This window comes from Pavona decussata, unplaced genomic scaffold (assembly GCF_977016875.1).
Source record: "Pavona decussata unplaced genomic scaffold, jaPavDecu1.1 SCAFFOLD_260, whole genome shotgun sequence".
NCBI classification, from domain to species: Eukaryota; Metazoa; Cnidaria; class Anthozoa; order Scleractinia; family Agariciidae; genus Pavona; species Pavona decussata.
Window position 1 is genome coordinate 2,268,717 of NW_028145663.1, and position 12,419 is coordinate 2,281,135.

Here is a 12,419-nt window from a genome sequence, read left to right on the forward strand (position 1 = left end):
TTCGGCTGGTCCAGTCTGTTGTAAGGTTCTTGCGATGTCTGGGGCAAGCAGTCATTCCTCTCTTCTCATCTTCATGGACATCAAATTTACCTGCTCTGTTGAGAATCAAATCGGCTTCGGAGATCTTTGAACCCGTCGCGCCACGCTTTCTTCCAGTTTCTTCCCAAACCAAAACTGACGAGATGCGATTCAATATCTCGTGTACAGGATAGCAAGAGACAAATCCTCAAACCAACACGTTCAGCGCCACAAGGCGAATAAACAGACCAGAAAGAGCACTTCAGATCCATGGCGGAACCCAACGCATTACAGAAGAAAGATTAGTTGTTCTTTCAATTGTCTGTTATGTAACGAACATACCGGAGGTTCGGTCATCAAGCTTCTCTTGCCGTGGCAAGTTTCACAGGTATTTGTCGCTGTTTTTATTTTAGTTAACAATTATCGACAACAGACTGACTCCAAGACTTCATCTAGTATCAGGGAAAAGCTTGCTGTTACCAAGTTTAAAATGGAAATGTTAAAAGAAGCGGGAAATGTGTTCTGTTTATGATGACGTTTGACAAAATTGCCATTTACCGTGACATGTCACGCTTTATCAAATCAAGTGTGAGCTAACACCAATTTGATGTTATTCCTGCCCAAAGCGACACTCAACTAAATCTTCAGGGAAGTTCTACCTCGGAGAGTCAAGATAGTTTCATCGAGCTTATCCAAAAACCCAAAATAAAAAACAAAAAAAGAAGAAGAAGATGAAATAAAGAAAAACCCGCTGTGGAACTTTATTAGCAAAAATACCGAGTAATCTTTGACTTCGAGCGTGGCTCATGCAAACGCATTTTAATGGCTCAAGTTAGAGTTTGCTGATTTTGGGAGAACAGATGTTTGGCTTAAAAATATATCTTGAAATTTTCGGAAAGGAACGCCGCACCTCTGAGAAAAACCGTTTCGAAATTGCCTCACATTTGGCCCAAGACATTTTTGCGATCGCAAGGAAATTTCAAAATTCTATAAAAAATTAAGTTTTAGGTTAAGTCGGGATATTTTCCGTTAACAACGTTTTTTAGACGGTAAACAATACAAGCAATCGATATGAGTCCCCAGAAATGACGCGAAATATATTTTATTGACCTTCAAATTCTGCATATATTTTGCGTGACATCAGGGTCAGTGAGAGTCAAAACCAGGGGGGGTGGTCAAACTACGAAACGCAACGGCAGGAGAATTGCTAAATAGCATCATTCATTATCATTTCGGACAGACATTAAATGGTGAAAGTTTGAAGGAAATCGGCCGACCCCCATCTTTCACCTCTGCCTGGTTTTCTCAGACAATGACTCTTAACTCCAAAAAGTGCACAAATTAAAAATTGAAAAAAGCGACAATCAATTTGTTAAACTTTTAACGAAAAAATCAAACAAAGAGCAGGGACACTGAGTGGAGGTAGTGCTCAAATTGGCTTCCAATGCAATGGTCACACATTAACCTTGAACTAGTTAAACTATTGAAGCCTCTTCCACAGGTTTAGCCGACCACATGATTAGATTAAAATACATAAAAAGGGGCCACCACCTTTAAAGAAATCCACGAGGGGTAAACAAATTTTTATTACCTCCGAGGGTCAATTTTTATAGACCTCCCTTCCTTGAATTTTCTCCACAGTGTTAATTTTTCTCTTTTTTGGGAGTTTGGGGGTTGGGGGCCGGTGGGCTGGGGTAAGAGACGTCTTTTTTGTAAAGGCTAGTATCTACGAGCTCACGAGGAAACTACGGTTGTACAGGTTGAATTGTTAATAGTACCTTGAAGATTTGAAAAAATTGCCGGTCGAAAACGATCACTTCCGTAACACATATTTTTCTTGTGCTTAGTGAAATGTCGCCTCTGCCGAATATCAAAGAACACATTGTCAAGAACACATTATCAAGAACTTTCACCAACCTTGCAGAGTTCTTTAGGAGTGTTAGTGGAGAAAATAGCTGTTACCCCATGGAATACAATGGATACACAAATTTCCAGCTCCCTGGAAGAGCCCAGTGTATCTCTACCTATGGCCTCAAGCTATGTAAAACATCATATAATGACCACCACAGGACAAACTTTAAGCATGTCTTCATCAAGCTTAGTAGGAGAAACTACCAAACTTGACTCATCGATCTTAACGTTAGCGTCAGCGAAAGAGAGTATAGCAACAACTCGTGCATCTTCTATTAAAGACGAAACAAGTAAGTAACCACTTAGATAAAGGTTTATTAGATATGGGAAATAGTAGAATCGGTTATTGCATTTTGTTATTCTCGGGCCCGTTTTTCGAAAGTTCCGATAACTTCCCGAGCCGGCTAACTTGTTCTGAAATCCGTTTTAGATCGATTTTATATTTGTGGTAATTTTAAGTGGACACCTTCCCTTATCTTCCTTAACATTTGAAAATTTTAACAATTAATAAAAACTGAACTTAAGGACCAGTGTGCACATGATATAGTTTTCATGCCCGTGAAGTTATCCAACCTTTCGAGTTTAAATTCTAGATAAGTGTAGTCTTACCTTATTCGCCGTCATGGGGCCACAATGTCGTACAATAGTGGAGAAAACTGTTTGATACCATTTCTCTTATTACATTGAGTACATTTTTCGCGAAAAATAGCTTAGCGGTGATTAATACCACGTCGTGAGATATTTCTTGCTGATTACAAACGGATGCCGGGGTAAAACTGTATTAAGCTATACATTGAACATAAATGTAAATAAAACTTTAAATCAGTGATTCGCTTCGCCATCCGATACCGCGTAGTGTTATAGGTTACCATTCCTTGTCCCTGTTACTGCTCGATGGAAAGGAAGTTGCTTTGTAATTCAATCGAAAGTTTTTTTAGAACGAAAAAGCGATCATTTTTCAACATCTTGCAACGCATTCTAGTACACACAGATTGCATTTCTGCATGCTGGCGTTTTCATTACAATATATTGATTAAAAGATTCTCCATTTTTATTACCGTCTCTTTCCTTACATGCAAACTCCAGGAACGGTTTGATGCTGCTTCTTGTTGCCCAAAGCAAGGCATACAGCCATTTAGTAATGAAGAATTAGCCATTATTAGTAATTTCGGTTCTAGAATTCGTGATTGTGGTTCCTGAACAAACTTGCTATTTACGATGGGTTATTAGGGAAGTGGTCAGGCCTACTACACTCGAACAGGACCCACCAAACCACAAAATAAATGGTAGTCTCTGCCTGCACCCCCCTTCCATAACCTCAAAAGATGAAGTCGTTATTCCATAGCCACACCTCCGTCCAGCAGTAAAAAATGACAGTGAGATTCAAACTTCACACTTCTTGTTTATCTAGCAATACTGACTCTTGCTAGCTGAATGATTCTGTGTCAAATCAAATTGTAAGGCCAATAAAACTTTGGCGGTAACGTTTATGAGATAGGTCGTCTCTTCAATAACCCCCTACCCCAGACAAGGTGGATCCCCTGCAAACAAACTTGTTTTGATCTGTTCCCTTACAGACTTCCGATTCCGCTGCACTAGATTTCCATTCGGCACCACAAGTTAGGTTCCTAATTGCAAGACTTACATTTGACGATGTACTTTGTTGATACTTTGTTCCAAAACAAAAATAAAGCTGGGAATATCTGACTACTCATGTCACACAAAATAAAGTCGGTAATGAACGAGACAGAAAGCACCCAGCAACCTCGCCTCCTAATCGAAATCATTCATTTATTTTTCTAGGGAGAGGAAGGGGTGTTAGTTTTTTTTTTTTATTGAATCCCTTTATTTGCTATTTTCCCCTTAAATAATTTCTTTAATTTTTTTTTCAGTAAATCAAAACCACTTTAAACGTATTGGGTAAATTTAAAGATTACCATGAAAACCAAAAGCTAGAAATCATTGATGGTAAAAATTATTTGTTTTTAATGTGAATTGCAGCTACTTCCCTCAGCGGTACGCTGATCCAGAAACCCACAACATCAAGTGATTCGGTAGCAACTTCTATTGCGCATGCACCAGTAACTGATACAACAACAGAACTGACAGTAGCAACGCCTACTGCTGCAGGTGAGTTGTTGAAAAGAACTGCATCCTTTACAAGATAATGTATTGTGGTTATACATTTCAGTTGATTATTTTGTTATTCGCGGGAGGCCTGTCGTCTCCACTTTTTGGGTCCGTTGGGTTCGACGTATACACACTGCTAGGACCGTGACTTTTTCATCAGTAAAACGCTATTGATAAATAATGGTCAAGTTATGTTCCCCTGCGTTAGTGTACTTTTTTCTAGTCCCGGTTTCTAGTATTCTTAGCTACTGATGGCCAGGATGCATGAAAACAGAGTGCAATTTGCAAGTTCCTCTTATATATATTTTTAAAAGTTATTTTTGTTTCTAGGCAAACCTTGCAATAGTTGTAATTTAATACAAGGCCTGACCAATGAATAAAACAGATAATCGATAAAAGTCGATGCCAATCGATAATAATTGATAGCAATTAACAAATTGATGATAATCAATGCTCTCATGATGCCAAGGTGTTTGCAATCATCGATTTTAATAGACATCAGCTCTCATCGGTTATCGTCAATACCAGTCAATCGGTTAGTTGACATCAACTACAATCGATTGGTTACCATTATGATGCACTTCACTTTATTCAGTCGCAGTGCACTCTAGAATAAGTCAGTTAGACATTATGGTGATAACTGTTTTTCATTTATATACACAGAACAGTGCGCTCCATGTGAGAATCGTATAAGAAGAACCAAAGCTTATTGCATAAGTGATTTTGGTGAGGGAATTGAAATTTACTTAATTAAATGCAGATGATTTTTCTTTAGATCTCATCGATTAGCCATTACCTTAGTTGAAATTGTTCAAAAAAATTTGTTAATTCAACATTCTCAAGATTAGCTAGGCACTTTCACCCTATGTACACCGTTTTCCCTCATTGGTTTTGGTTACTTTTCGTTCCATTTTGGCGCTTTGCTGAAGTTTTGGGAAAATCAAGAAATACAAGATGGCCTCTTGTTGGAAATCATGACATGATTACCACGTCATATGTTGTCATCACTTATTGTTGCAGAGCTCGAAGGAAACAAGATACATATTGTTAGCTTGCAAACAATAAATGCTTGAAAAGCTCTTTTAACGTAACATGGCAATTCTAACTCTGGGCTTAAGATAATCTCTTTTTGAGGACATTTAAACTCCTGTATTAACTCCAAATTTAAGTTGAAAACGAAAATGATATAATTTGTACTTAAAGCGGGGTTTATTCAACTCAAATACAAGATTGAATAATTCCTTTCCGAAATCGGCGAATAACTCCAAACACTCTCAATGGATAGCAGTAAGCTTAACGCCGCTTCAGGAGGTTTTGTTGTTACTGCTGTTATCGTTTCTTTTTTGTTTCTTTCTTTATTTTTTTTTAATTTGGTTTGTTTGGTGTTTTGGTGTGTTTTTATTGTTCTTCAATGTTTAGGAACCAATGTGGATAGGATATTGTCCAATGCAATTTGTTTATTGATTATACAGTGGTTCACGTCAAGATTTTGACCGAGGCCATCAACGAGGTTTCTCTGGACACTAACTACAGAGTCACAGTAATTCACTCTTTTAAGATGACCACTACCTTAACAACGTTGAGAAGTGTACGGATACTAAACAACCTATGCCACTGTCCCCTTCTACTACCTGGCAAAGAGTACCTTCTAATGGGCCAGCTGACGTTGCGCGCGGGCTTAACCAAGGCCATAGCTGAGATCAGTCGAGATAGTTACGTTGAGGAATGGAGGGAATCCATGGTACGTAGGGTACCTGACTTGAAGAAACGTTGCCCACTGATTACAACGCAGATGACAACACTTGTACCAACAACGCCTAAAAATATTGAAGGTATGTGGAATAACATAGACATTTCTAGCAACCATGTCTTCCCCAGTAGTGCAGAAGAAATGCTTAAATGCCCCAGAGAAGTATCCCGAAATGAAGACAAATAGACAGCAAACTCGTATATCAAAGTCGTCTAAGCTAGCCTGATTTAAGAACTTGTTGGTACCACCGCTATGGGGACTGCTTTGTTCTTTGAATCTACCATTTAATTAGCACTTCCTAGTGGGCAAATTCTTCATGTTTCACGGGCGATTCTACGAGATGATAAGGCATGGGCCATTTTATGTTGATCACGAAAAAATTCAGGCAGGAAAAAATGGTTTGTCCCCAATTTCGAAATCAACCAAGCAGACCTCCCTAGATACTGATGCTCTTCATACCGATTCTGATGCTCTTGGTTGGGCGTTTAGGATGACTGGGCTGTGATCTTCAGCAAGTTAGGTTTGAGAAACATACTTTCTTTGTTATTTGTTGTTTGTTTACTTGGCTGTGAATCCCGACAGGTAAAGAAATTCTATCAACAACTAAAGGAACTACTGAAGTGACAAGTGAATCGCCTACCTTGCTATCAACAAAATCAACAAAACCAGGTAAGTGAGTAACCTTGAACCACTTTAACTCCAAGAAGTGCACAAATTAAAAATTGAAAAAAAGCGACAATCCTGAATTTGTTAAACATTGTTTTGGTTTTCCATTTTAACGAAAAGGTCAAATAAAGAGCCGGGACACTGAGTGGAGGTAGTGCTAAAATATGCTTTCAGTGGAATAGTCACACATTAACCTTGAACTAGTTAAACTATTCAAGCTTCTTCCATAGGTTGAGTTGGCCAGATGACAAGTTTAAAGTCAACGAGAGCTTCACACTGTACAGAGAGCTTTACTGTTAAATTATGTTTTTTTTTCTCCTTTTTTTGGTGGGGGGAGGGGTGGGGGTAAGAGACGTCTTTTGCAAAGTCTAGTATTTACGAACTCACGAAGAAACTACGGTTGTACATGTTGAATTCGTAATAGTACCTTGAAGATTTGGAAAAATGCCGATGAAAAACAATCACTTCCGTAACACATATTTTTCTTGCATTTAGGAAAATGTCGCCTTTGCCGAATATCAAAGAAACGAAACAGGAGCTACTGCGACAGTGACTTTGGTAAATATGTATTCACATACTTTTCGATCTGTGCTTGGCAAATTTTAATTGGGGATTTTACTTGCCTATGCTCGACCTTTTGACAGGATTCCATAGCAAGAAATTACGTCATAGTAAGTGCGAGTAATAAAGAGGTTGAAGGAAGTTAGGGAGGAGGTGGTGGTCATTGATCCAATTTTTAATTGCGGTAGTGAAGTCAAAAGGTTAATTCCAGTCCCCCCCCCCCCCCCCCCCATAAAAATAAAAAATCTACTGTAATACAGGGCTTGAAGCCTCCCAAGGGAGACCCAAGCTCGAAATTTAAAAGGAGGATATCATTTTCAAGCTTTGCTTTAATATTTGCTTCATCAGAGGAAGATTAACGAATATATTTTGGGAGGGGTGGGGGGTGGGGGGTCGCAAAATATTTGGATTTCAAGAAGTGAAGAGGAAGAAAGTAGGAATGTTAGCAAATGATCGTGACTTGTGCGTGCAGTAAACCAATAAGCTAACGTCGGGATTCCACAAATGTTATTAGTGAGCGAAACCTTTATGTTGCAGTTTTCTTACTTTACACTATATACGTACTTTATATTACATTAAATTCTAAGAAGTAACTCAATTTTGCTCCTAATTTCAAAGCTTCACTTGTAAAATAGAATGCAAATTGGGTGGTGCTGAAAGTGAGAGGAGCTTCATGAAAACAACTCAACAACCTCGTTCCTGGGGTCGTTCCTCTTCACGTCTCAGACACTAGGAACGAGGTTTACAACTCAATCCAGTTAGTCGTTAGAACTATTTCCAATCTGACTGTTGCATTTCAGTTTTCTTCCCATTCTCGGAATGTGGTGATAACAAAAAGAATCCCTTTCGTTGGCGGTCTTCTCTATTGTTAGCAGTTGGTTAAAAAATTTAGACCTTTTATTGTTTTGGCATTAACCCTTAACCCAACATCAACAAATAAATTATCCTCGCTCGTCTCTATATAGTCCTCATGGTTCTAGTGGGAAGAATTAAGCCCCAGTAAGCCAGCCAATGTTTGGTTCAAACTGAGTATGCATGTATTGTGAAAGAAAGTAATTGCTGGCCACTAAGGAAACTTAAAGGTTTACAATGGGAAGAGAGTGAACTTAACTGTGATCGATTTTCATTTTCTCCATTAGTAATCAGAGCAAGAATAGTGAAGTCATCTTTCAACAACATATCACAAGAAAGGAAATACCTAGTGAAGGTTAAAACTGTGTTCAGGAGCCTGGTGGAGATCAAGGAACGGCAGGAAATATTTGTAGTAAACGATTATTGTTGGTGTCCGTTTCTCTTACCACACAAACAGTATATTATTATGGGGACTGCAGAGCAGATTTCAGTCACTGAATTCCGTTTGCTAATCCCGCCAAGACCATTTGTGAGAATATGGAATTTAAACATGGAGACAAAATTTAAGGCTATCGGCAACATCTGCGACAATTAAAGAACAACCACTATGAGTCCCCTGGTAAAGGAATCATTCTATATTTAGACACGAAGTGCAGGCTTTTCTGCCTTTAAGTGCGTACTTTGCCTCCCTTCAAGGATAAAAATGTAACCTTCCTAAGACGGAGCTCTGTCTCAGAAGCACACGTCTTGAGGATGGATTCGAAGACTAGTCAGTGTTGTTAGGTGAATGTACTTCACTGCTTTGCTTACGATCCTGACTATTCCAGACGGGCAGATCTCCGCAGCCTCTTCATAACTCCGAGTGTATTGATACCATGGCACATAAACTAAGAAGAAAGAAAGTACATCCAAAAGTGTTTCCTTCAAGGAAATTGAATTTCGTCGCTATTTCAAAACGGTGGCTATCTTGGATCCGCCATCTTGATTTTCATAATCTTTCAAAAATGTCTGAAACCAAACCATTCCTCAAAAAGGGCAGTAGTATGACCTGAAAATCAGAAAAATCAAATTCTTAGAAAACCTGCTTGTTGAAATGTGGTTCCCATGGTAAAAATGGTAAAGCCATGACAATTCAGCCTAAAATGTAAATGTACCTCTATTTAGGTAGGGTGGCCCATTCAGCAACGACGCTGTATCAAGAGGTGAACTGCATTTAAAATTTACAATTTTATGGCCACTAAAAGACAATATTTGTTGTGAGCGAATTTACAAAAACCGTACCCGTCAGCCGTTGTCCCCCCATTCAAACTGCTGCGCTCGGCAAACATTTGGAGCGTGGGGGGTGGGGCGGAGGAAGGGGTCACCGTCAAAATTACTGACTAGCCAAGACTACCACTGGTCTTTTAGTGTTCAAAAAAGATAAACCAGGGGACTCATTTGGGCCAAAATAGCCCCTCAATTTAATAATCTATATTTATACCGCGCAAATTTAACCGAATATTTTCAACGTTAACAACGTTGATAATAATTACAATGGTAAATCATAAAATGACATACAATGTACAAGGCATCCAGATCTAACCTTAATCTAAGAAACAGAAAATATACAAATCCATATCATAGTATGAGACAAACGGAATTAAAGCACTTACGTAATTTACTTAATTCCATGATTGCTTAATCTAAATTATTAGGCAACGTTAGCCGGAGCGAAATTTCTACTGTTGGGAACAAATTAAAAGTGTCATATCTCGCAAACGACTTTCCAGCACTGTGACTCTGAGCCCAACACTGGGTGCCTTCCGCACACGGTCATCCTGAAACCCGGGGGAACAGTTGGGAAATCCTCAAGAGAGGGATCAGTAGCCTTAGTTGGCAGCTGTGGGTATGTTTTGTTAAGGTCGCTGAGGAGCATTGCTTTTCTCCTTGACTGTAATTCCATTGCTTCTGTCTGAAACTGGGAAATGTTGTACCTGCACTGGAATGATACAAATTATCACAATCACGTATTCACAGCTTCTCAAGTAACTTCAGAAAGTTCTCGCGTAAAAGAGAACAGTGAAAGAGTTGCCACCGATTATTGAGACACGAGCTTTCACCAAGTTTTTCTGTGGTTTCTACCTCCACCATAAATGAATTCAATTCAATTCGTTTATTTTGCCATTAACCAAAAAAAATACAACATAAATTATAGACGATACACAATATTCTTACTATTACAATGTTCATACTTAACTATTTACAATATTAACTGTGTTAAAGGCTAGGAAGCCTATATAGAAGCCGGGGGCTTATTAACTATAGGCCTCCTAGAACTATAGGATATATGTTTTGCTTTTGCTTTGTAATTGATACCGTTTCTTGTAATCTTTAATTTTTCCGGTTCGTTCTCAACACTTCCATATGCCCATCTAAGATCTAGTTTATGTTATGATTATATTGTAATGTCTAAATCGTATCTTAGTTTGCGATACCTCCCTTCAATATCCCTTTTCTTTCAAAGTTGTAGGAAACTTGTTTTTTTTTTTCTTTTTAAGTTTTTCGCGATACACAAATAAAGTTTTTTTGTTTCCTGTTGTTTAAATACGTCACCTGTCCATTACCAACTTCGTCTGTTCCTTATTGTTTTACCGTCCTTCACTATCGCCTTACTTTTTATTTTTTGGAATGCTGTGGCTATAAATTGCCTCCTTCTAATCGAGCGGTTTGGAATAGGACTTATCACGGTTTTCGACGCCATTTTGACGAGTAGGCAAACATGTCTTGAAGTAACAGTGTTTGTATGGAAATCCGATGTCAAATACTGAATTTTCATCAAACATCGCTTCTCAAAAATTCACGAATTGAATGGTGAAGGATAGTACAAGGTTGCGTTTTTCTGTCTGAAACCTAACCCCATTTTGTCGGCTCTTATGGATTAGTCAGTAATATTTTTGAAGCGGAAAAAAAAAAAGAAAAGAACGGCAAGTCCAGCTGTTGACTTAGTGATTTATAGATTTCGCTAGTGGAAATAGTCTTCTACTCGCCATGACTACATCCCTTAGAAGCAAGCTCATCACGGACTCACGAAAATAAAGTCAAACTTCTGTGTCCGGGTTTTTGTCTTCTTTACATCCTCTGCAACGGGAAAGACTACCATCAGAAGATTTTTTTCGACGTTTGCATTGGTTGGGACATTTAGTGCTCACTTCCCTTTCCAACCGGAAACCAAAGCTCTTAATGCAAGTAAATGTTCTAAAGCTCACGATTGGTGCGCAATCACCCATTAATCATACTGAACAGATATTGTAGACAGCAGATAAAGCCAGTTCGGCGTAGTTTGCAGTCGCGTTCGTGACTGAAAGCATATTGTGATGAGTCTTACTTTTCACCAGCTAGGGATGTGGAAGTTACTACTTTTCAGTGTAGCCTTTTGTCACACACTCATCCGAATTCATGGTGGATCAATGGATACATAAGCAAAATGGTGACGAGATAGTTGCAGTGAGTACAAGACGAGCCCGTTCGGCCTCATTCAGTTTTGAAGAAATATTAAGTGTATTATTGAACGTTTGGTCAGTTGCGTCTATGCATGTGAGATTTTACTCAACAATTATACTGAGCTGCGAAATTCTAAAGTTCTTCCAGCTTATAGTGGTTAAGTCGGTAGAGAGTTTCGTATGCGTGACGATTTACTTTATGAAACTAGAAAGTTGAAAGAGAAAGTTGTTCCTTGCCTACTTTCCCCATATAATTCAACTACATGCGGTAATTGCTTTCTACTAACTGACGCCCAGCGATAAGTACTACAGCCCGCCGAGAGGATCAAATGATTGAGCTGCTAATGATCTGAATTGATAACGTAGGAATTGTGTGTTCTATTCTCCGCGAAGTGGAAACCAGCCTTGACGCTTTTATCTTGCTACTTTAGATATATGGCAGCTGGAAAATCTAAAACTACAACACTATTTTGGCATGAAAGATGTTCGTGATTTTGGTTTGAAATGATAGCTCAGGCACAAAATATCAACAATTAGTGAGTCAAACGATAAAAATTTGAACTATTAGCACTGTTTTGTTTATCATATTTCAATTACGAAATACATTACGAAAATTCCTCCCATTGAAACACAAATCATGTCTATTTTGGTTGTTTATTTTGGTTGTCAACCAGAACATTCTTTTGCGTATGGGTATTGTGAAAGTGATTGCGACTGAACTATATTCAGGTCCACTTATTTAGTTGCTTTAAGTGTTTTACTTTCATTCAAACTTTTCCCTTCCTTTAATCGAACGTTTCCCTTCAATCAAGGTATTTTGACGAAAAACATTGTTTTCCGCGAGTTTCCGCGATGAGTTTCAAAATACAAATTACTTTCAACGCAATGGAAACTGATAATGTGTCATGTTGTAAGTCGTCCTGTCGTACATTAGAATGTTCGGAGCCAATCAAATCTAGCACCAAACCGATGAATCAGTCCAAAGAAATTCCTCGATCGTTATCGATGAAAAGCGATTATGTACCCGTTGTTTATCCGCTGCATTTTCGTGT

The 12,419-nt window shown here is 38.5% G+C and overlaps 2 protein-coding genes across 4 annotated transcripts in view; both read left to right on the forward strand.

Annotated features, from left to right (window-relative positions):
* The window catches only part of LOC146456273 (uncharacterized), a 37,570-nt gene extending 26,847 nt beyond the window's left edge, over positions 1–10,723 (forward strand). For 2 of the 3 annotated variants that reach the window (XM_085093308.1, XM_085093309.1), the window contains exons 17-23: positions 1,866–2,219; positions 3,931–4,059; positions 4,723–4,785; positions 5,532–5,891; positions 6,392–6,478; positions 6,971–7,033; positions 8,176–10,722. In XM_085093308.1, coding sequence (XP_084949434.1) covers positions 1,866–2,219; positions 3,931–4,059; positions 4,723–4,785; positions 5,532–5,891; positions 6,392–6,478; positions 6,971–7,033; positions 8,176–8,483 — 1,364 coding nt within the window. In that variant the 3' untranslated portion in view covers positions 8,484–10,722. Of the gene's footprint in view, positions 1–1,865; positions 2,220–3,930; positions 4,060–4,722; positions 4,786–5,531; positions 5,892–6,391; positions 6,479–6,970; positions 7,034–8,175 lie in introns of all 3 variants that reach the window. The other variant, XM_085093310.1, reaches the window with a different exon arrangement.
* A 338-nt stretch (positions 10,724–11,061) lies between these two features.
* LOC146456274 (uncharacterized) overlaps positions 11,062–12,419 on the forward strand; it is a 31,153-nt gene continuing 29,795 nt past the window's right edge. The window contains exon 1 of the mRNA XM_085093446.1: positions 11,062–11,371. The gene's annotated coding sequence lies outside the window, so the exon portion shown is untranslated. The remainder of the gene's footprint in view (positions 11,372–12,419) is intronic.